Source organism: Corylus avellana, chromosome 4 (genome assembly GCF_965113065.1).
Source record: "Corylus avellana chromosome 4, dhCorAvel1.hap1.2, whole genome shotgun sequence".
Lineage (NCBI taxonomy): Eukaryota > Viridiplantae > Streptophyta > Magnoliopsida > Fagales > Betulaceae > Corylus > Corylus avellana.
This window is the reverse complement of record NC_142493.1, coordinates 21,907,889-21,929,343: the sequence shown is the minus strand read 5'-3', so window position 1 is coordinate 21,929,343 and position 21,455 is coordinate 21,907,889. Positions and strand designations below refer to the sequence as shown.

The 21,455-nt window shown below is 38.0% G+C and overlaps 2 protein-coding genes across 2 annotated transcripts; both read left to right on the top strand.

The window, feature by feature from the left end:
• The first annotated feature begins 861 nt into the window (after positions 1-861).
• LOC132177599 (methylenetetrahydrofolate reductase (NADH) 2) lies at positions 862-7,146 on the top strand. The gene is made up of 11 exons (XM_059589984.2): positions 862-1,522; positions 1,601-1,661; positions 1,754-1,836; positions 1,946-2,119; positions 3,680-3,853; positions 3,964-4,064; positions 4,187-4,298; positions 5,155-5,235; positions 5,318-5,495; positions 6,272-6,606; positions 6,720-7,146. Exons 1-11 carry the CDS (start codon positions 1,118-1,120, stop codon positions 6,801-6,803), a joined length of 1,788 nt encoding a protein of 595 aa, XP_059445967.1. The 5' UTR covers positions 862-1,117; the 3' UTR covers positions 6,804-7,146.
• A 6,405-nt stretch (positions 7,147-13,551) lies between these two features.
• Positions 13,552-15,477, top strand: LOC132179488 (cytochrome P450 CYP82D47). Its single transcript, XM_059592223.2, has 2 exons — positions 13,552-14,543; positions 14,631-15,477. The coding sequence occupies exons 1-2, from the start codon at positions 13,620-13,622 to the stop codon at positions 15,252-15,254; spliced, it is 1,548 nt and encodes a 515-aa protein (XP_059448206.2). The 5' UTR covers positions 13,552-13,619; the 3' UTR covers positions 15,255-15,477.
• Positions 15,478-21,455: the final 5,978 nt, after the last annotated feature.

Here is a 21,455-nt window from a genome sequence, read left to right as displayed (position 1 = left end):
TTAACTTTTAAGGAATGTTTAGTCTATCACTTGCAAAATTAAATTAAGGAGTTTGTTATAATGCTAAATGCTTAGTTTCCAACTAGGCACTCTTCGACTTTTGCACTTGACATTGGCATTAATCTTAGTCCTCAAAGGCTAGTTCTATAGGCATGAGGTCATGTGGAAGTTACTATATTGAATTTTTTTTTTTTTTTCTCTTTTTATGCGAACATGTAAAAAGATAAAAAAAAAAAAAACTCCAAAAGTTTAGTGAAGTAAAAAATAAAGAAGTATTTTTTAGAGTTATTTCTTTCTACTTTAAATTTTTTTTTTTTTAATTTTTTATATATATATATAAATATATGAGACACATTTTTTAAATATTAAAAGTATTATTTAAGTTGCTTAACGGAAATCTCAAACAAACTCTTATAATTGATAATTATAAAAATATTATTCTATTTTTAATACTAAAATCACACTTCCCTCGAAACTTACTCAATACAAAAAACGTAAAATTTGAAAAGAAAAAAAAAAAAATTCTTACCTTAATTTCACATTAAGACGCTGATCCATATTTTTTTTTTTTTTTTTTTTTTTTTGATATGTCCGCATAAGAGGGGGGGAGGGGGATTCGAACTGGTGACTTCCACTTCATTAAGTGTGGTCCCAGCCGATTGAACTACCTCTTGAAGACTACGCTGATCCATATTTGATGCAAATGAACAGCATAATAAAATAAAAAAAATTAAGATTTATATTTTAGAAAATAAGCGCATTAATTAATTCCAAACTCCCATTCCACTTCTCAAAGACGAAACTCCAAACAAATTTTAAAGAAGAAAACCAAAATATCACGAGAGAGATGGATCCGACTCCGCACGTCAGACTCCGGAGGTTGTTGGTGCACCTTTTGTGGGGGCTATTGCTCTCTCTCTATAAAATGGGAAGCACATTCCCTTGTAAGCTGGACCACTTCTCTCTCTCTCTCTCTCTATCTATCTCGACTCCAAAAGCCTAAATCTGGATCTGAATCCCAATTCAAACAAACTAGTAAGATTTTGTTAATAAAAAGAGTTTTTTAAGTTAATAGAAAAGGCAGTGGTGTGTCGGTGAGAGATCAGAAGCTGAGAAAATGAAAGTAATAGAGAAGATCCAGGCAGGGCTTGCGGAGGAAGGGAAGGTGGTGTTCTCCTTCGAGTTCTTCCCCCCAAAGACGGATGATGGAGTCGACAACCTCTTCGAGAGGATGGACCGCATGGTCGCTCACAACCCCGCATTCTGCGACATCACCTGGGGCGCCGGTGGCTCCACCGCCGATCTCACCCTCGACATCGCTAACAGGATGCAGAACATCATCTGCGTCGAGTCCATGATGCACCTCACCTGCACCAACATGCCCGTCGACAAGATCGACCACGCCCTCTCCACCATCAAGTCCAATGGCCTCCAGAATGTTCTCGCTCTCCGCGGCGATCCCCCTCACGGCCAGGACAAGTTCGTCCAGATCCAGGGCGGCTTCGCCTGCGCCCTTGACCTCGTAACTCTCTCTCTCTCTCTCTCTCTCTCTGCCTACTCTCGCACATACGCATTTCAATGGTCTCTGTTTTTGCTTTAGGTGAAACATATCAGAGCTCAGTATGGTGACTACTTCGGCATTACAGTTGCTGGTTATCCAGGTTGCCATTAATTATCCTTCTGGTTTTATTGCGGCGAAGATTGATTTATGTCTCTATTGCTTATAATCTTTTACTTGTACTTCTCTGCTCAGAGGCACATCCCGACGTTATAGGTAGTAATGGTGTGGCCTCACTGGAAGCTTATCACAACGATCTCGCCTATCTCAAGAGAAAGGTGTTGCTACTATTCTACTGTAACTCCTCTTTCTGATGAATCTGCGCTTAGAAATAGATTGGACGAGCATGCTAGTGAATTCATCTTCCTGAATCTTCCTGTTTTGTAGGTTGAAGCTGGAGCGGATCTAATTATCACTCAGCTATTCTATGATACTGATATTTTCCTCAAATTCGTGGATGATTGTCGCAAAATTGGAATAACTTGTCCCATTGTTCCGGGAATTATGCCTATTAATAACTATAAGGGCTTCATACGCATGACTGGTTTTTGCAAAACAAAGGTATGCAATCTCTTTTGAGACATATTTGTGGTGGACTGTATTGTTCTGTGCACACTGTTCTCTGTCTGTGTGTGTGTGTGTGTCTTTCTCTCTCTATCTCTGTTTGGCTGAAGAGTGGAAATGTCGGATGTATTGGGATGATCGTTGGGTTTGTGTCTTTTTGAATGCATTGCACCTTATAGAGGCAGTTTCTTGAAATATTTAAGAAGCAGAGAAAAGCTAAGCTCTGGCTTATTGGGATCAAAATTTCAATATGGAGAGCCCCCCCTAACCAGAGTTATGCAGAGTTCTATAAGTGCCTGGTATGGAGTTTGAATAGCATTATGGGATAAACTGAATCTACTCAAATTTGGAGATACCATAGCCCTTGTCCTTCCAAATAGCCCAATGTATAGAAGGTCAATATCATGAGATAAAAGACTAGAAGGTTGATTACCCTCTAAATTGATGACACTGACTGTCAATTTTTTCCCCCCTGAATCTCAATAAAATTGACTATTACTTATAAAATTTGTTTTTTTCCCCTGAATCTTTAGATTACTAATGGTTTCCAATATGAATAGCAGGTCAATCCACTTCCCCATTTGGTTGCAGATACACCTTAAAAGTTACCCGCACTAAGGATTCTCTCTGTGTGTGTCTCTCTCTCTTTGCATGTGCTTGGGGGGGTGGGGGTGGGTGTGTTATGTTTATATCCTTGTATCAGTAAGTTTTTTGGGCTACTCTATTTCTTTCTGATAATTGAGTATAGATATAGAAGATGTGAGAATTCCATAAACTAATATTAATGAGTAGAATCTCTTTCAAAAGTTTATCTTTTGCCACTTGTCAAACCCTAAAACTAAATGATGTCAAACTTACTAGTTATAGGTGAAAATGGTGTCACACCCCGATTCTATATTGCGAATATAAATAGCTCACATAGAGTGAGTGGTTATAAAGATATTCATGGGTGTTAAGTCCCACATTGCTTATTTACTAAATAAAAACTGACTTTATAAGTGATTTTAGGAAAGCTCTAAATTGACTAGTCTCTTTGGGGTGATAGCACATATGGGGCTAGTGTTTTTCCTTTGGTTGTTACAAATGGTATCAGAGCTATCTAGTAATGCCATGTGGTACTGTCAGCACTGCATAACGTGGCCATGACGTCGACGTCAAGGGTTTAAGGGGGGAGTTTGTAATGTCCCGGTCTTACTTTGGGAAAATGAATAGTTCACATAGAGTGGGTGGTTTATAAAGATACTTATGGTTGCTAAGTCCCATATTGCTTACTCAGCGAAAATGAGCATTATAATTGATTCAAAATTGACTAGTCCTTTTAGTGTGATAGCATAGATGTGAGTAACAAATGGTGCGACACTAGATATTGTACATCAAAATATGTTAAAAAAAAAATATAGACAAAAATATGTTAAAAAAAAATCTGTCCTTGGATGTGTGTGCTAATTGTTTACTCTATTGTTGTGGTGTATTCTGTTAAATATAGACATTTGGTGGTTATTCTATATATATATATATCAATGTGATATAATCTTTGCATTTATTGACATATTGTAGATACCTGCTGAAGTTTCTGCTGCCTTGGAGCCTATTAAGGACAATGAAGAAGCTGTTAGAGCATATGGAATTCACCTTGGAACGGAAATGTGCAAGAAGATTTTAGCTCATGGGATTAGGACAGTGCATCTTTATACGCTAAACATGGAGAAGTCAGCACTAGCTATATTAATGGTTATTTCTTATATCCTCATCAATTGGTCTGGCTTGGGACGTGCATGATATTGTTTAAATGATTAATACTTGTTACAACAGTTAGCCCTGATAATAGAAGTACTTGGCAGAATCTTGGTTTGATTGAAGAGACCAAAATTTCGAGGCCCTTGCCCTGGAGACGCCCAGCGAATGTTTTCCGTGTCAAGGAAGACGTTCGTCCAATTTTCTGGTATGCAACATCTGGGACTATATTTTGGACTAAAATTCAGTAATTTAATTAGGATGCACTGAACTATCTTAAAATCTGGTGAAATTTTCAAGAGATCTTATTTTCCTAGTCTCATATGGTAGGGCTAATCGTCCAAAGAGCTACATTTCAAGGACTACAGGCTGGGAGCAGTACCCACATGGACGATGGGCTGATTCTTGTAATCCATCATATGGAGCATTAACCGACTATCAGGTGGGCATGAATCTACAGCTTGATTTTCTTAATTTATACCAAATTTATAAAAAATTCAGCAAGTTGAACCTTTCACTAGATGTCATTTCTTGGTAAATTTTGATAATATTTTTGGCGATCTTGTTTGGCGTGATAACAAGGTACTGTGTTTTTTTAAACAACATGTAGCATTCAAGTAATAAGGCAGTTTCTTCTCACATTTGTGCATAAGGTTTGGCTAGAGGTCTCTTTATAGCCGTTGCAGCCTACCAGTTTTTGTTGGTTTTACGTACATGTTAATTACGGTGTCATTGGTCTTTAGAACAGTAGCAGTACAACTTTATGTTTCTAATATGGTTTAGAACAATATTACTACATGTCAATGGTGGTAGGAATAGTGTGATCTGGTTTAAGATAAAGTTCAGCCTTGTGGAGTTGGCCCGTGAAGCCTATTGGTTGAATCAGTAAATAAAATGCTCTGAGCAGTGGAATGTCGCCTATATAGTCACTGCAATAATATGCAGACTCTTCAAATGGTGGTTATCTGGGTTGTTTTTGGTAAGTTGTTTATCTTGACTGTAACAGAACCCTGATACCAGAGAGAATGCAAAACCTCTGCCTCTGTCATCTTTATGAATAATACGTCGTGTAGTTGTTTCTTTAAAACTCCAGGATATTTCTTTCTATGCATCTGGTACTTCTACAACATCTTGCATGCCTAGATGATACTCCTCAATTAATTTAGATTTGATGACTGGAAGTAATCATGGGTTTGATGAGAGACATGACCTGGTTTATATCTTTCTTTTTTTTATTATTTATTATTAGTTTTTAAGTATTGGCCATTTATGAATTCAAGTCATAATTTTCTGAACAGTTCATGCGGCCACGTGCACGTGACAAGAAACTTCTTGAAGAATGGGCTACACCTTTGAGGAATGTTGAAGATATTCATGAGGTACGGTTTCCATTTTTAGTGCATTAGTCTTATTTCTTTGTCGTAGAGTTGATTAAAATTTTGTGTTGGATTTGTTTGTCAGAAATTTAAGAAATATTGCCTTGGAAAATTGAGAAGCAGTCCTTGGTCAGAATTAGACGGGCTTCAGCCAGAAACACGAATCATAAATGAGCAATTGGGAAAGATTAATTTGAAGGGCTTCCTTACCATCAACAGCCAACCTGCAGTCAACGGGGAAAAATCTTCTTCCCCTTCTGTTGGTGAGTAAAAACTGTTGTGTATTATCATGGAAATTACCAAATAACCCAGTTTATATCTTATGTCTTTTGTGTGACACTGATATTAGTTGTTAGTATTGATTTGCCTTTCCTTTAAATCCTACTGTTAAGAATATAACTTGAGGTGTACAAATTGCTGAAGAGTCAAAAGTGCATGAGCTCTTTGGTGCTATAAGCTGATGTTAAACTTTGATGCCTGTGAAATTCCTAGAGTGATTTGGTTTCTATCCCCATTCATGAACGATTAGATACTAGTTACTTTTTGTTGGGGGTTTCATTACATTTAGTACATAGAGAGAGTGGGATTTTAAATTTAAGAATGTTTCCATTTACCCAGAGTACATTGCTGAGATTTGGTGGTGTTGTAGTTTGTTCTGGTTGTTGAGCTTGACCATCTAACTTCAGTTTGTAGTTTCAATTGTTCCCGTTCCTGCTGTTTTGGTTCTCTCTTTTAGTATATATTAATTCACATCGTTCTATCTCTTCAATACTGTTTATCTGTTCGATATTTTGGTCCCCACAAAGAGTACTTGTTTAAGATGTGTTCTTGTACGTGTGGTGCTTATTTTACTCAAGGATTGCTGTGACCAAGTTATTAGTATTCTGTAGGGGATTTTTCTCAATTTTCTCATTTTGAAAGATTAACTGATTAAACTTTTAGTGATCTTTTCTCAAAATAATATTTAGATATTTGATTTGGCATGCAAACCACATTTAATTTATCTGATTTATTTTGGCATGATTGGTGTATGGTTCAGGATGGGGTGGGCCGGTAGGATATGTTTATCAGAAGGCCTACGTTGAGTTTTTCTGCTCTAGGGAGAAGTTGGATGCACTTGTCGAGAAATGCAAGGCTTTCCCATCTCTAACCTACATGTCTGTAAACAAAGAAGGGAGTTGGATATCTAATTCCGGCAAAACTGATGTGAATGCCGTGACATGGGGAGTCTTTCCGGCAAAGGAGATCATCCAACCAACCGTCGTGGATCCTTCCAGCTTTCACGTGTGGAAGGACGAGGCATTTGAAATCTGGTCGAGGGGATGGGCTTGCTTGTACCCGGAGGGCGACGCATCCAGAAAATTGCTTGAAGAGGTCGGCTGTATTCATAAATGTCGAATTCATTTATTTTTCACAAACAACACACTTGATAAGGATTCAATTCAGTAATACGATACTTATAATAAAATTCGATTGAGCTTTTGCAGGTCCAGAGCAGCTATTTCTTGGTCAGCCTGGTAGATAACGATTACATCCATGGCGATCTTTTCGCGGTTTTTGCGGATTTCTGAGATGAGCTGCGTTTCTTCATTTCTTTCTCGAAGCCCACATAAGCTATTCAAAGTGGCGCTTTCTTGCGTTGGATTATATTATAACTATATTGTTGTTGGAATGTGTCAAAATTATAATCTTATTGCGTTGTAATAATAATTCATTGGAATTTTCATACCTGCCCTGCAAATTAAACATTTGAGCAACTTGTAATTCACTGGTCGATGCCCATTGTTGGGCTGCTTCAATATTGTGTTTGGATATTTTTTATTGGTAACAATCTATTATTTGTAGGAAGGACCAATCAGCAAATAATTGTTTGGATTGGCAATGGCAGCCAATATGTTTAATTTATGATTTTCATATTGTTAGTCGCCTGAGCATCACAGCATGCTGTTTCTGGTCCTCAAATCACCACTAAATGACGAGTAAATTTAGAAGTTTTTTTTTTGTGTTGTGTTCCTCTTGAGTCATTTCAAGAATGATATGACTATTAAAATCACTATTTGATCGAAATTCAATAATGATAAATTATAAGCTTAATAGTGATTTTAATAGTCACATTATTCTTGGAGGGATTCAACAGGGATACAAGAGGGACTTATAACATTACTCATGAATGACTTAAGCAAAGTGAAATATTGCTCGGGAACTGTTCCACCGTTCATGTTCCTTTGGATTCAGCAAAAAATTCAACTTTTACGAGAATGCGATCATCATAAAAACCTTTTACCTTCTAACACAAACAAAACCTACCATCTCTTTTTTAGTAACCTTTGCAAGTGTTTGAGGCTGGAGGGATCATTCCGTGCCTTTGGATGATCACTGAAGGAGCAGGAATCCCCCTACAATAACTATTCGCAATGAATGGTTAGAACAATGCTAAGTCATCCACATTTAGAAGAAGTGTTCAAAGTGGAATGAGATAGCTAGCCAACCCTAAAGTAGGATGGGGATGATGGCCACTTCAAAGCGGCTGATAGGGTGGCTGGCCATTCAACAAGCTTAGGAATGTTTTAGCCACCTCTAAAAATTGTTTAGAGATGGTTGACTATTTTGGTCACATTCAAAATAGGTTTTGGGAGTAGTTGAGCCACCCCTTTGGCCACCCCTATTGGCTCCTTTTGGGGAGGTCAAATCATCCTCAAGTAACCCAACAGTGGGTCACTTTTTTCCTTTTTAACATAATAATAATAATTTAGCATTAAACTAAACATAATTTCTTATAGAACACAAATTATTTAAAATAAAGAAGCTTACTTTAATTGCTATAAAAAAATACATCTTCAAACTAAATGAGAGAGGAAAAAAAAAAAAAAAAACACCTATGAAGAGGAAGGAGGACAGTTGGTGAGAGAGCTGGTTTAGAGAAAATGAAAGCTTGGTGTGGTAGAAGAAGAAAATGCTCGTTCAGATCTAAGTGTAGTTTAGAGAAGAAGAAAATAGAACAACTCAGGAGGTAATACAAATTTATGGCGGGTAAAGAAGAGATCTCAATAATCTGTCCAATGCACGGGGAGTTCCTGGCACATGATTTCCTAGCACATGTACTTGGTGGCATAAAATTTCTGGCATTTTTTTTTTTTTAATTTTTATTTTTTTGGTAGTGTTAGTTGGTGGAACAAGAGACTTAAGAATTTAATAGCAATAATTTTCTATTAGGCTCGTGAACTAGTACTTCAGTCTATATCACTCTGTGATATTTTTTTTCTTCTCGTCTTAACGAGACTATACATAGTCTCGTTAAGACGTGAAGACTGAAAACTGTTCCGGTATATATTCTCTCATTCGGGTCTGTTTCAAGTAACCTTTTCATTTACACTCTTGAGAGTTTGGAGGTTCTCGACGAAGAAGTTTGTGAACTTTTCCCTCGTAGAGGCGATACCCTTCGTTGGTGTTTAGTCAAGTTTTTTAAAAAGCTTCAAGCTTTCTTTTACTTGGGTATTTTGTGTGAGATTCAAACACACCATACACATCCCACAACCATAAAGAAGTCTACCATGAGTCAGTAAGGAAATGCACTCTATGAAGATTGGTTAGCTAGGAGATAAGCTAGAAGCTTGTTAATCTTACAGAGTCTAGAACTTGCAAGAGGTTTGTAAGTGTTTCTAATGCATGTAATTTGGATTTTCGTATAATGATTTTTAGGATTTGGCTGTCCCGAAATGATTTTTCTCTTTAATTTGTTCAAACTGCTTTCCATATCATAAACAATTTCTTACGTTGTGGCTGTGCTAATTCTATTTTTGTTGTGCAATTTATCTTTATATTATTTTGCACGTGTTAGTTGTTTTTGGCGGTAGAACATAATCCTAGTACTCTTACACTTGTTAATCTTTCAAAGATTCACGAGACCCGCCACATGTGTCGTCCAATCTAAATGAGAACGATGAGCCTATGAACATGACTTTTAAAGCACCTACACATACTTCTAAACCAAATCAAGTCGTCGCATGGCGTGTTTAAAGAAAAAACAGAAGTTAATTATTTGAATTAGTTAATTTTGGGGACGTTACACTTTAAATGAAATAACTACAAAAGATGGCAAAATTTAATTTTAAAATTCTTTTTTTTTTTTTTTTAGTAATTTTAAAATTCTAATCCATGGCCAAGGGAGGAACCAGGATTTTTGTGAAGGGAGTCATACCATTCGTTTATCATCACTCCATAATGTCAGAGTCGACGGTAGAGGGGTTGGTTGGTCATTCCCTCTAGTTCTAGTCCTCCTAACCGCTTAATTTCTAAATGTGACTTGACAATTAATGACTTGAGAGATCTCATTCTTTTTTCATTTTTTATTATTTTTTTTTTTTATGTCTCCATTCTCAATTCAATTCATGCACTCCGCCATGTTGTGTCAGGTGACCACTGTATACCTGAACTTCGCATATGACAAAGAATTTCAACATTCAAATGTTCTAGATCTCGTGAAATGACATATATCCCATAGATATTTTTTTAGGACCGCAAGTTCAACCTCTCATCATCACCATCATCAACATTCACATAATTAATGGTATGACTCCCTTCACTCATCAACATTCACATAATTAGACACACGGGCATACATAATTGTGTTTAATTTTTTTTTAATAATTAAAATATTAAAATATAATATTTTAATATTTTAAAATATTAAATCACACAGGCGTGCACACGCCCGTGTGATGTTTATCATCACTCGACATGATGATTCATGCCCACAACCTTCGACTTTGTTTGGCCTCTTTCTTAATTACACAAGTGCACGTAGGTTTAAGGTAAAATTGTAGCACATTTTTCATGTGTGAAAACGAAGAGGCGTGTCAATTGCCATCATTTTAGGGTCTGTTTGGGATTGCGTTTGATAAACTTAAAAGTGCTTTTAATACTCAAAAAGTCTATTTGAAGAAAAAAGTAATCATTTAGTAAAAAAAATTAAAAGCAATTTTAAGGGTCCAAAAGGCATAAAAATGACTAAAGCGCACTTTTAGCAAAAGCTTAAAAATAAAGCTTTTGCTCAAAAGTTCTTTTTTACTTAAAAGCTCTATTTCTCAAACGCAATCTCAAACAGACTCTTAGAAGGACTCGGGAGAGCTCTTTTCAGCCAATCCTTGACATCTAGACGGCTGGACTACAATGAAGAGTTAACTTAAAAAAATAAATAAATAAAAGGGAATTAGTGACGTGTCTCACATCACCAATGTCATTTGTGACGTATCATAAATTGACACATCACTAAATGTTTGATTTTTTATTATTTATTTATTTATTTATTTTTTTGTAGCGGCAACATTTTCGGCAAGTTTGACACATGTCTACGTATATATTGTCTGGTCTCATATGGTAATTAAGTAATTAACCGAGATCGACGCCCAACAACCGATGATACATGTATTTCTCACCTTCTATAATTATTAGTACGTTGATCATAAAAAGATTACGTGTTTTACCTTTGCAAAACACATGTTTTTTTCTAATGTGGTCGGCAAATTTCTAAATGCGTACAAAATTATATTGAATATTTGATTCTAGAAAATGCCACTTCTGTCAACAATATGATATGATCAATGGCCCTGATGCTACTTATTTTCTCTAAATCGCCTCCGTGTTAACATCTAGTTAAACCAATGGCGGGGAAGGTACAATGTGGAGGATTTTACGTCACACCAAGGATTAATGTAATTTCCTCAGTAATGGTCGTCTGCCGATCATGTTATTGTTTGACCTTAAATTCCCATTTTCTGGCTTGGCTTCTTCTTTGATTATCTTGGGAGAAAAATAAGTAGCATTTGTGGATTTTCAGAGCTCTTTCACATAAAAAGGATTGTGATTTTCTCTACCAATGATGTTATTGTTTTTGGACTTAGAATTCTCATTTTCTAGCTTGGCTTCTTGATATGATGCTTGTGTTTCGTATGGGTTAACTTTAAACTTAATTATATGTATATAAGTTCTTGGGGTACTCTTATCTTGTAAGTCGATTTTTAAGGATGAGTTCTACCTAAAGTTTATAACTAGAGTTGTAATCAAGCCGAGCCGAGTTGAGCTTTAGGATTTCAAAACTGGCTCGTTAGAAGCTCGGGTGAGCTAGAGCTCGTTGAGGATGCTATTCGAGTCAAGCCGAGCCGAGCCGGGCTCAACTCGAACTCGAGCTAGGTTATTAAATAGAGTAACTAGATAATATGTTAGTTTATAAACTAACTAGATAGTATGTTAACTAATACACATACATATAAATATTAAGTAACATATATTACTAATATGCATACTTGAATTTATATAACTAATTTTTAGTAATTTATTAATATGTATTTGTATATATATACAAGATATATGAACGAACTAATGAGTCGAGCTAAGCTCGCGAGCCCCTATAAAGTTTTCTCAAGTGAGTTGGATATGTATTATTTACTAATTGAGGGTTTGTATAATATCGAGCTCGAGTTCGAGCCGAGCTAAACTGAGTAAATTGTCGAAGACTAGTTTATTTACAGCCCTATTTATAACATTTGGTATCAGAACTAAACACCACGGGATTGTAATTTCCTCTACCAATGCGTAATGTTATTGTTTGTCCTTAAATATATATTCCCATTTTCTGGCTTGGCTTCATCTTTATGTTGGGATAAAAATAAGTAGCATTTGTCACATGAGATCAAAGGATTGTATTTCTCTACCGATGCTGAATGCTGATCGATCGTCTGCTGATATTATTGTTTGGACTTGAATTCCCATCCATCTTCTGGCTTAATTGGCGGCTTCTTTTTCTTGGGAGAAGAATAAATACTCCACGTGCGTCCTCAAGTGCTTTGAAAAAAGTTATCTCTAATGTCTCTTAAAATACTCCACTTTTCCTTCCTCAAATTTCCCCCCAACTATTTTTTGAGGAAATTTCCTTCTAACTTAAGGAAATTTCTTTCAAGCTACCTTAGCAAGTATCGAAATAAGTGTCATTCAATATTTTTGAGTTTTTAAAAAATTAATATTTGAGTTTTTAGATTAGTAGAATGACAATAAATGACTGTTAAAATATTAAATAAAATGTTAAGTAAAAAATATATGAGATGACACTTGATACTTATTAGACTAGGTTGAAAAAAATTTCTTCCAAACTCATTTCAAGGAAATTTCTATCCAAGTGTAAAAGTCACATCTCGCAACTCAAGAACACAAAATATGAAATTATTATTGAAAAAATGCAAAAGTCCAACTCAATAATAAAGAAATATATGAAACATAACATATTATCTTGAATAATTAATGTACTTTATAGGCTAGGACTCTTTCAGGTGTATTTAATGTTGTATAGCATGTTAATATTGGAACAAGATTCTAGTTAGTTATATGAATATTTTTGTCTTTTTATCTTTTTAAGGGAACAAAAATACTCTTCCATCATAATTTTTTTTTTTTTTTTTAATTAAGAGGTGGGAAGGGGCGACCAATGTAGTTTTCCCCCTTGGGCGTTACCATTGGGGTTCTCACCCACTGTGGAATGTCCGGTTTGAGCCATAGCTACTGCCTGGAAAGGCGAACCCGTCACCACAACCCCACAAAAGTGTGAGCCAGTAGAGCCCTTTCAAAGTAGCATCTGGTTCACGCATCTACTATCGCAAGCAGATTCGAACACGCGACCACTAGGATGAAAAGAATTCTTCTACCAACTCAACCACCACCCTTGTGGTTCTTCCATTATAATTAATTGGAAAGTATTCTAATTCGAATTCGTTAATAGAATTAACACATCTTTTAAAAATTTTAAAAAAAATATATAATCATATATACTGTAGATGCATTAACTTTAAATCACGACTATATATAAAATGAATACTTTTTTGATTTTATTTGGAAAAGAAAAGATGCTTGTTCTAATAAAGAATTATACCCTGAAAATTCTTAATTTTGTTTTTTTTTCGATTGATATTCTACGTCCACCAACCAATATTATTAATTATCACATGGCCAATTGGAAAAGAAGCAGCCCAACATTCCAAATTCCTAGCTGGTGATCGCAAGAATCCAAGCCACTTTTATCATCTCAAGAATTCTTCAGAACTGCATTGGTTTTTTTCTCACAGTGGGGCCACAAAGGATGATGTGTCCTTTGACTCTTCATGTCACTCTGTCAGAATTATCTTATCGTCCATGACCTCACAGTTGCGATTTTTCCGTATATTACCAAAATATTATTATTATTCACGTATTAAGTTATATATTTGTATAAGCATAACATTTCTCTATATATATACTGAGATTGCGCGCAAAATATGTACAGAACCACACATCTTCTCCCGAAACCTCTATAGAGAAAGAAGAAATCTAAGCTATTTCCTCACGCATCCTCTGCAACTTCCATGGCCATGGCCACCATCCTCGCCTTCTTTCTGTTCCTCTTCTTTCTATTATGGGTATTAAGAAAAGTCCATCGTAAAACAACACTTCCACCGGAAGCCGGTGGCGCTCTGCCATTGATTGGCCACCTCCACCTACTACGAGGGACAGAACCAGCCCATATCACACTGGGTAAGCTGGCCGACAAGTACGGCTCAATCTTCACCATGCGGCTCGGCGTACACCGAGCCGTGATAGTGAGCAGCTGGGAGATAGCCAAAGAGTGCTTCACCACAAACGACAAAGTCTTTGCCAACCGTCCAAAAGCTATAGCTTCAGAGCTCATGGGCTACAACTACGCCTTGTTTGTGCTTAGCCCTTACGGCCCTCACTGGCGCCAAGCGCGTAAAATGGCCACCGTCGAAGTCCTCTCACTCCACCGCCTTGAGATGCTCAAACACATCCAGGAGTCCGAGGTAAATGCTTCCATAAAAGAGATATATGAGCTCTGCAGGGTGAAGAAGAAGAACAACTACGTGTTGGTGGAGATGAAGAGGTGGTTTGGTTCCATAACCTTAAATGTGTTGTTTAGGATGATTGTGGGGAAGCGATATGATTCGACTAAAACCAATGATGAGAATGCAGTTAACGATGAATGTCGGAAGACATTGAAAGATTACTTTGAGCTGAGTGGTACGGTTGTGGTGGCAGATGTGCTTCCTTATCTAAGGTGGTTGGACTTTGGAGGGTACGAGAAGGCCATGAAGCGAACTGCAAAGGAATTTGATCACGTGGTTCAAGGTTGGGTGGAAGAACATAAGCGGAGGAAAGTTTCCGGTGAGGCAAAGGGACACCGAGACTTCATGGATGTGATGTTGTCTGTTGTTGATGAAGACAAAGAGATCTCCAAGTACGATGCTGATACAATCACTAAAGCTCAATGTCTGGTAAGTTTTTTTAGAATTCTTATTCATACTTGCTTTTGAAACATGAGTGATCGACCATCTAATGCTTAAACTCGGGTGCTTTTGCAGACCCTTCTCGTAGCGGGAACAGATACAACAGCGACAACATTGACATGGGCTCTCTCTCTACTTCTTAATAACCGAGAAGCCCTAAAGAAAGCACAACAAGAGTTAGATTTTCATATTGGGAGGGAGAGGCAAGTGAAGGATTCGGATATAAAAAATCTGGTCTATCTCCAAGCTATCTTCAAAGAAGCAATGCGTTTACACCCTGCCGGATCTGTCTCTGTCCCACACGAGTCCATGGAAGACTGCACTTTGGCTGGCTACCACATTCCAGCAGGCACACGACTCCTTGTTAACTTTTCAAAGATCCATCGAGACCCACGTGTGTGGCCTGATCCAAATGAATTTCGGCCAGAAAGATTCCTTACAACCCATGTGGGTGTTGATGTTAAGGGCCAGCATTTCGAATTGTTACCATTTGGCGCCGGTAGAAGAGGGTGCCCGGGAATCTCATTAGCGTTGCAAGTTACGCAACTCACACTTGCCACCTTATTGCACTCTTTTGAAATTACAACCCCATCTGATGAGCCTGTGGACATGACTGAGAAAGTCGGACTTAGCAACCAAAAAGCCACACCAATTGAAGTCCATCTCACTCCACGCCTTCCTGCTCAAGTATATGCATGATATTTGATAACTAACTAAAATGCAAACTACACTATTTCATAATGAGTAATGCTATTGAGTAGACCCGTATATGACTTTCATACAATTGGGATAACATGGTAGTAAAAATCAAGCTTTGTTTTTTTCTATCAAGTGCTAACCTTATGACGGATTTTCACTTCCATGTTATCAAGTTGTATGATAGTCGTATAAGAGTCTACTAAATAGCATTGTTCTTTTATAATTAGTGTGAGAAAGGATTTTTCTCTTGTGTTTTTCTTTTTACATTTTTGGTTATTGAGGGTTACTTATGTGTTAAGTGGAAAGAACCATATATACATGTTTGGTTATTGAAATAAAAGGACTCTAGAATAAGAGGATATCTCCCAAGTGGTTTAGTAGAAGTAGTATTTATCTATATATGTAGTTCAAAACTCAATGTAATTCATCTACTATGTTCTTATCATAGTGTCTTGTAACGCTTATTTAAGCAAGGTATTGATGAATAAAACATTATCAATGTTTCAACTTTTCAATTGTTTGGGAGGTTGAGGGTGCCTCGAACTATCCTACCTTTATCAAAATATATCATCTTCTTCACCTTTATAGGTAAGCTCACGACAACCGATTTTGCGGCATTGCTCAGTCACCATCCTCTTACACATTCTCAATCTTAGTCATGTAACAACTTGGTATCAGAACTAGGTTTCACCATGGTAGACCATCATTTGGAGAAGGAAGTTAGCTATCTGGGTGTCAGGCAACAAGATCTGAGAAGACAAATGCAAGAAGGACTTGAGCGAATGATCAAACAAATGGAGATGTTTGATGCTACCCATCATCAGTTTGAGTAGATGTTTGCTAGCATCAAGGGTTCTAGAGGAGAAACTTTTAATTTTAGAGAACGAACATGTAACGACCCAGAAAAAAGCGTTAGTCAAATCTGTACTATTACTCCAAAATGACTAGTCAATTTGGAGCATCCCTATAATTCATTATAAAGCTCAGTTTCACCTAGTAACTAGGCAATGTGTGACTTAACACCCATGATTATCTTTATAAACCACCCACTCTATGTGGGCTTCTTCTCCTCTTCCCAATATGCCCCCTCTAAAATTCCTGATATCTTCGTTAAGCCCATATCATGCAGTGCTCCAGTACCACATGAGTCCATGACCTGGCATTACTAGGTAGCTCTAATACTACTTGTAACAACTCAGAGAAAAGCGCTAGCCACATCTACGCTATTACTCCAAAATGACTAGTCAATTTGGAACTTCCCTATAATTCATTATAAAGCTCAGTTTTACCTAGTAACTAGGCAATGTGGGACTTAGCACCCATGACTATTTTTATAAACCACCCACTCAATGTGGGCTTCTTCTCATCTTCTCAATATGCGATCGGAGTGTTACAAAACATTTCCAGAAACCGATATGGGAGACATGCTTAAAAAAAAAAAAAAAAAAAAACGCTTTTCCATCATCTCTTTTTTAAAATACCAATAATTATAAAATTCACAGCATTTATAAGAAAATACCACTTAAAAATAAAAATGTCTGTTATTTAGTTATTAAAAAACTCCGTAAAGCCTAGAAAACTTGTGTTTGAAATATAAACGCCTAGAAAACACCATGAATGCTTACTAAAAATTCCCAACGTTTGTATATAAACGCCAATAATTATGGCATTTATTTATTTATTTTGATATGTCCACACAAGAGGGGAATGAAGGATTCGAACTAGTGACCTCCACTTCATGAGGCATCGTCCTTAGTCGATTGAGTTATCTCTTGGAAACTTAATTTTAAATTGTTGGCATTTAATCAGAGTGATTGTCATTCATCAACTACTATCAAAGAGAGAGCTGCAACATCTAAATCGGCTGATTTCTCTCTAGCTTCAACCTAGATGAGAAGGAACCGTGTCTCACAAACCCCTGAGTTTGTTTGAGAGTAACTGATTTTTGTGTTTCTCAATGGCGGGCAATCTTTCAAATCTGTTGACAAATCTTTCGCTTTCAGAGGGTGAAGATGGAGAACTGGAGACTCAGACGATGGAAGTAAACGAGATAATCACGCGAGAAAATTCTTGCATTGTGGGAAAACTCTTGTCTCAGAGGCTTGTGAGCAAGGAGACAATCAGGAGCACGTTGTTGCGATGGTGGAGACCAAAGGGAACATTTACCTTCAAGATACTGGGTGGCAATCTTTTTTTGATTGAATTTGAGGAGGCCAGGGACAAGGCAAGAGTCTTGGAGGGCAGACCATGGGATTTTGAGGGTTATTTGTTCTTAGTTGAAGATTTTGATGGCCGAATCTCGCCATCTGAACTTACATTTGATAGGGTTTCATTCTAGGTGCGTATGACAAATCTTCCTTTGGTGTGTATAGGACGAGAGGTGGGCTTCAAGCTTGGAGCATCGGTGGGACGAGTGGAGGAAGTCAACACAGACAAAGACGGGATCGGATGGGGGGAGTTTTTACGGGTCAAGATTAATATTGATCTGGACAAACCTCTCTCTAGAGGCCGTATGATTAAATTTGATGGGAAATCGAGGTTAGTTGGCTTTAAGTTTGAACGCCTACCAAAATTATGCTACCACTGTGGTGTAATTTGCCATGGGGTAGAGGCATGTCTTAAGTGGAGCATGCTGCGGAATCAGGAGACCAACCAGTTTGGTCCTTGGCTACGTGCAAATTCGCCCACACGAAGATCAGACCGAACCCATGATCGCCATGCCGAAAATTTTGAATCCAATAAGTCTGCAAAAGCTACTTCATGGGAGGATCCGAAGCAGAGTGAAGTTCTGGGGAGGAAGGAATATGGCCGGAAACGGCGAGCGGCGGAATTCAGGGGGAACAACAATATCGGGGAGGATATTCGGGGGATACAAAACGCACGAACTAAAGAAGGCAGAAGAAAATCTGCAGGAGGAAATCAGGGAGAAAGTAATGGTGCTTGCCAAATTGACCCTCGGCTAATTAAGGAGGGAAATATTGTGGGAGTTATGATGCATCATTTTGAAAAACAGCCCACCACAATAAAAGAGGCATGGATCCCATACAAAGATGGAAAGAATAAAGGTGGTGTGAAAGTTGGTGCCCATGTAGGAAATTCTTCACAAGGAAAACATTTATTGGCACAAGATGGACCACGGCATGTGGGACAAGTCAGGGAGAGTCCACCTAAGGCACACGTGAAGCTAAGAGAAAGATATACAAGTCCTAGGGGCCCATACCCAGGCTCGGTTTTAGCCGACATTGAAAAATCATCAAAGGGCCCTAAAGGGGGAGCTTGATTACAAAGAGAAAGCTGCGTGATGAAGATTATGAGCTATATGAAGGTGAGCTTTTTCCTCCTAGTAGCAATAATAACTTAATTGGAGGTGAATTTTCTGAGAATGAGGTTATAAAAAGGGGTGTTTGGGAGATGTAGACACTGAAATTTCTTATGGTTCGGGGGTGGCGGAGGCTGGTGTTCAGCCCCGCCGACTGCAATGATAATTTTAAGTTGGAACTACCAAGGGGTTGGGAACCTCCGGACAGTTCATGAACTTCACTGGATGGTGAAGGAAAAGAGACCCAATTTGGTTTTCCTTATGGAAACCAAACTTCGAACAAAAAGAATGGAGACTATTCGGACAAAAGTTGGTTATAATAATATGTTTGTTGTGGAGTGTGTGGGGAAAAGCGGAGGCTTGGCGTTATTTTGGGAGGATGAATGTGAGGTGGAGATCCAAAACTACAGCCAACGGCACATCAATGCAATTGTCCACCACCAACAATTTGACTGGAAACTCACCGGATTCTATGGACATCTGGATGCTACAAAGCGTTTTGAAGCGTGGAATTTGCTTAAATATTTGGCTTGGATGACCCCAGACCTGTGGTTGTGTCTTGGAGATTTTAATGAAGTGTTGGTGTTGTCGGAAAAATTAAGGGGAAATTTACGCCAAAATAGTCTCATGAAAGCTTTCTAACACACTCTTAAGACATGCGAGTTGACGGATTTAGGCTTTCGGAGGCCTAAACATATGTGGAGTAATTGTCAAGAAGGAAGTGCACTTATTAAAGAGCATCTTGATCGGGGTGTAACTAATTTTGCTTAGAGGAATTTATTTCCAGAAGCTAAGGTTGTTGTACACTCTATAACCTGTTCGGATCACGCACCTCTATGTGTCTTTGTTGAGGCATTCCGGATTGACTCGCCATAGACCACGTCTTTTCTATGAGGCATGTTGGGCTGTTGAGGAGGGGTATTAAGAGGTTATACAAAATACCTGGAGGCGTGAGCAGGCAAATGGGATAAGTTGGGATTGTTTGGAAGCAAAATTAAAGGCATGTGTTAATGGGCTTACGGGATGGCAGAAAATACGGAGAGGTAATGAGCAGGCCTCCATTTCCAAACTACAAAACAAACTATTACAGCTCCAAGAGAGGGAGGAGGTGGGGCTGAAAGTCAAATAAAACAGGTTCAAGAACAATTGGGGCAGCTGCTTGACAAAGAAGAGTTATGGTGGCGTCAACAAGCAAAAGAAGAGTGCTTGCGTTCGGGGGACCGCAACACCAGATTTTTCCATGCTTGTGCTAGTGCTAGACGTCGTCGTAATCACGTGGGCATGATCAAAGACGCGAATGGACATATTTGGGAACATTATGATGATATAGAAGAAGCCTTTGTCAAGTACTTTACTCATCTCTTTACTGAGGGACCGGATGGGGACCTACAACAATGCCTCCAACCCATGACCAGCCGTGTGACTGATGAGATGAATAGGGCTCTAGAGAGAGCTCTCACTACAAAGGAGATCGAAGTGGCTTTATTCCAAATGGCCCCCCTCAAAGCACCAGGTCAGGATGGTTTAAACGCTTGTTTCTTCCAGACTAATTTGCCCACTATGAGGAGGAGGTATGTCGTGTGATAATTGATATTTTTAATTCCGAAGTGATGCCTCAAGATTTAAATTTGAAACATGTTGCACTTATTCCCAAACTAAAGATGCCCACTTGTGTAACAGAGTTTAGACCCATAAGTTTATGTAACGTCTTATATAAGCTTATTAGCCACCTTTTTTTTGCCGACGACAATTTATTATTTTGTCGGGCAAATTTGATACAATGGAATCACTTGTCTTCCATCTTGCAATTATATTAAGAGGCGTCGGGTCAAAAAATGAATGCCAATAAGACCGCTATTTTCTATAGCAGAAATACTCCGGTGGCTGACAAGGAATATATTCAAGGGGTAGCTGGAATCCCTATCAATCAAAGATATGACACATATTTGGGGCTTCCTGACCTTGTGGGGCAGTTGAGAACTAGTGCTTTTAAAAGCATTACGAAGAGAGTTTGGAAGCGCCTTCAAGATTGGAAGATTAAATTTCTATCTCAAGCTGGGAAGGAGATTCTTTTGAAGGCGGTGATCCAGGCTATCCCTACCTATTGCATTAGTGTTTTCATGCTTTTGAAGGCGCTATGTACAGAAATAAATTCGATGATGGCAAAGTTTTTTTGGGGTCATAAGGAAAAGGATAAACGAATCCATTGGATGAGTTGGAACAAGTTATGTTTTTCAATGGCTAAAGGAGGTATGGATTTTTGTGACTTGTCCCTTTTTAATAAGGCTTTGTTGGCTAAGCAAGTATAGCGTCTTTGGAAAACACCGGATAGTTTCAATGCAAAGATTATGAAAGCAAAATATTTTCCAGATTGCTCGATTCTTGAAGCCTCTCTTGGGAAAAAACCATCCTTTGCAAGGAGGAGTATCCACAACCCAAGTGATCTTGTTCGGGAGGGATTGGTGTGGAGAGTTGGTAATGGGAAAACTATTTGCATTTGGAAAGATATATGGATTAATTCTCCAACTACTTATCAAGTGCAAACAGCCCCAAGAATTCTGGCGGACACTTCCATGGTGAGCCAACTTATTGACGAAAACACAAAATTATGGAATCTGGCCCTTTTGGAACAGCTTTTTTCTAAGTAGGAGATGATGGCTATCCAATCTATTCCGATAAGTGCTACGGACCAAGCTGATGCGCTCATTTGGCAGGGAACTACTAAGGGGACTTTCTTGATACATAGTGCTTACTACATCCAAAAAGAAGGTGACCTGTTGTATAAGGCGGGGGGGTCTCAACACAATCGGACGGGATCTTTTTGGAGTAATATTTGCTAGCTTCAAATGCCAAATTCAGAGAAGCATTTCCTTTGGTGTGCG

Excerpts from the sequence above, each read along its gene's own strand:
- LOC132177599 (XM_059589984.2), top strand. The coding sequence starts at position 1,118 with ATGAAAGTAATAGAGAAGATCCAGGCAGGGCTTGCGGAGGAAGGGAAG. Across the intron at positions 3,854-3,963 it reads CAGCACTAGCTATATTAATG|AATCTTGGTTTGATTGAAGA; the intron begins GTTATTTCTTAT and ends AGTACTTGGCAG. Across the intron at positions 6,607-6,719 it reads CCAGAAAATTGCTTGAAGAG|GTCCAGAGCAGCTATTTCTT; the intron begins GTCGGCTGTATT and ends GAGCTTTTGCAG.
- LOC132179488 (XM_059592223.2), top strand. The coding sequence starts at position 13,620 with ATGGCCATGGCCACCATCCTCGCCTTCTTTCTGTTCCTCTTCTTTCTA. Across the intron at positions 14,544-14,630 it reads TCACTAAAGCTCAATGTCTG|ACCCTTCTCGTAGCGGGAAC; the intron begins GTAAGTTTTTTT and ends GTGCTTTTGCAG.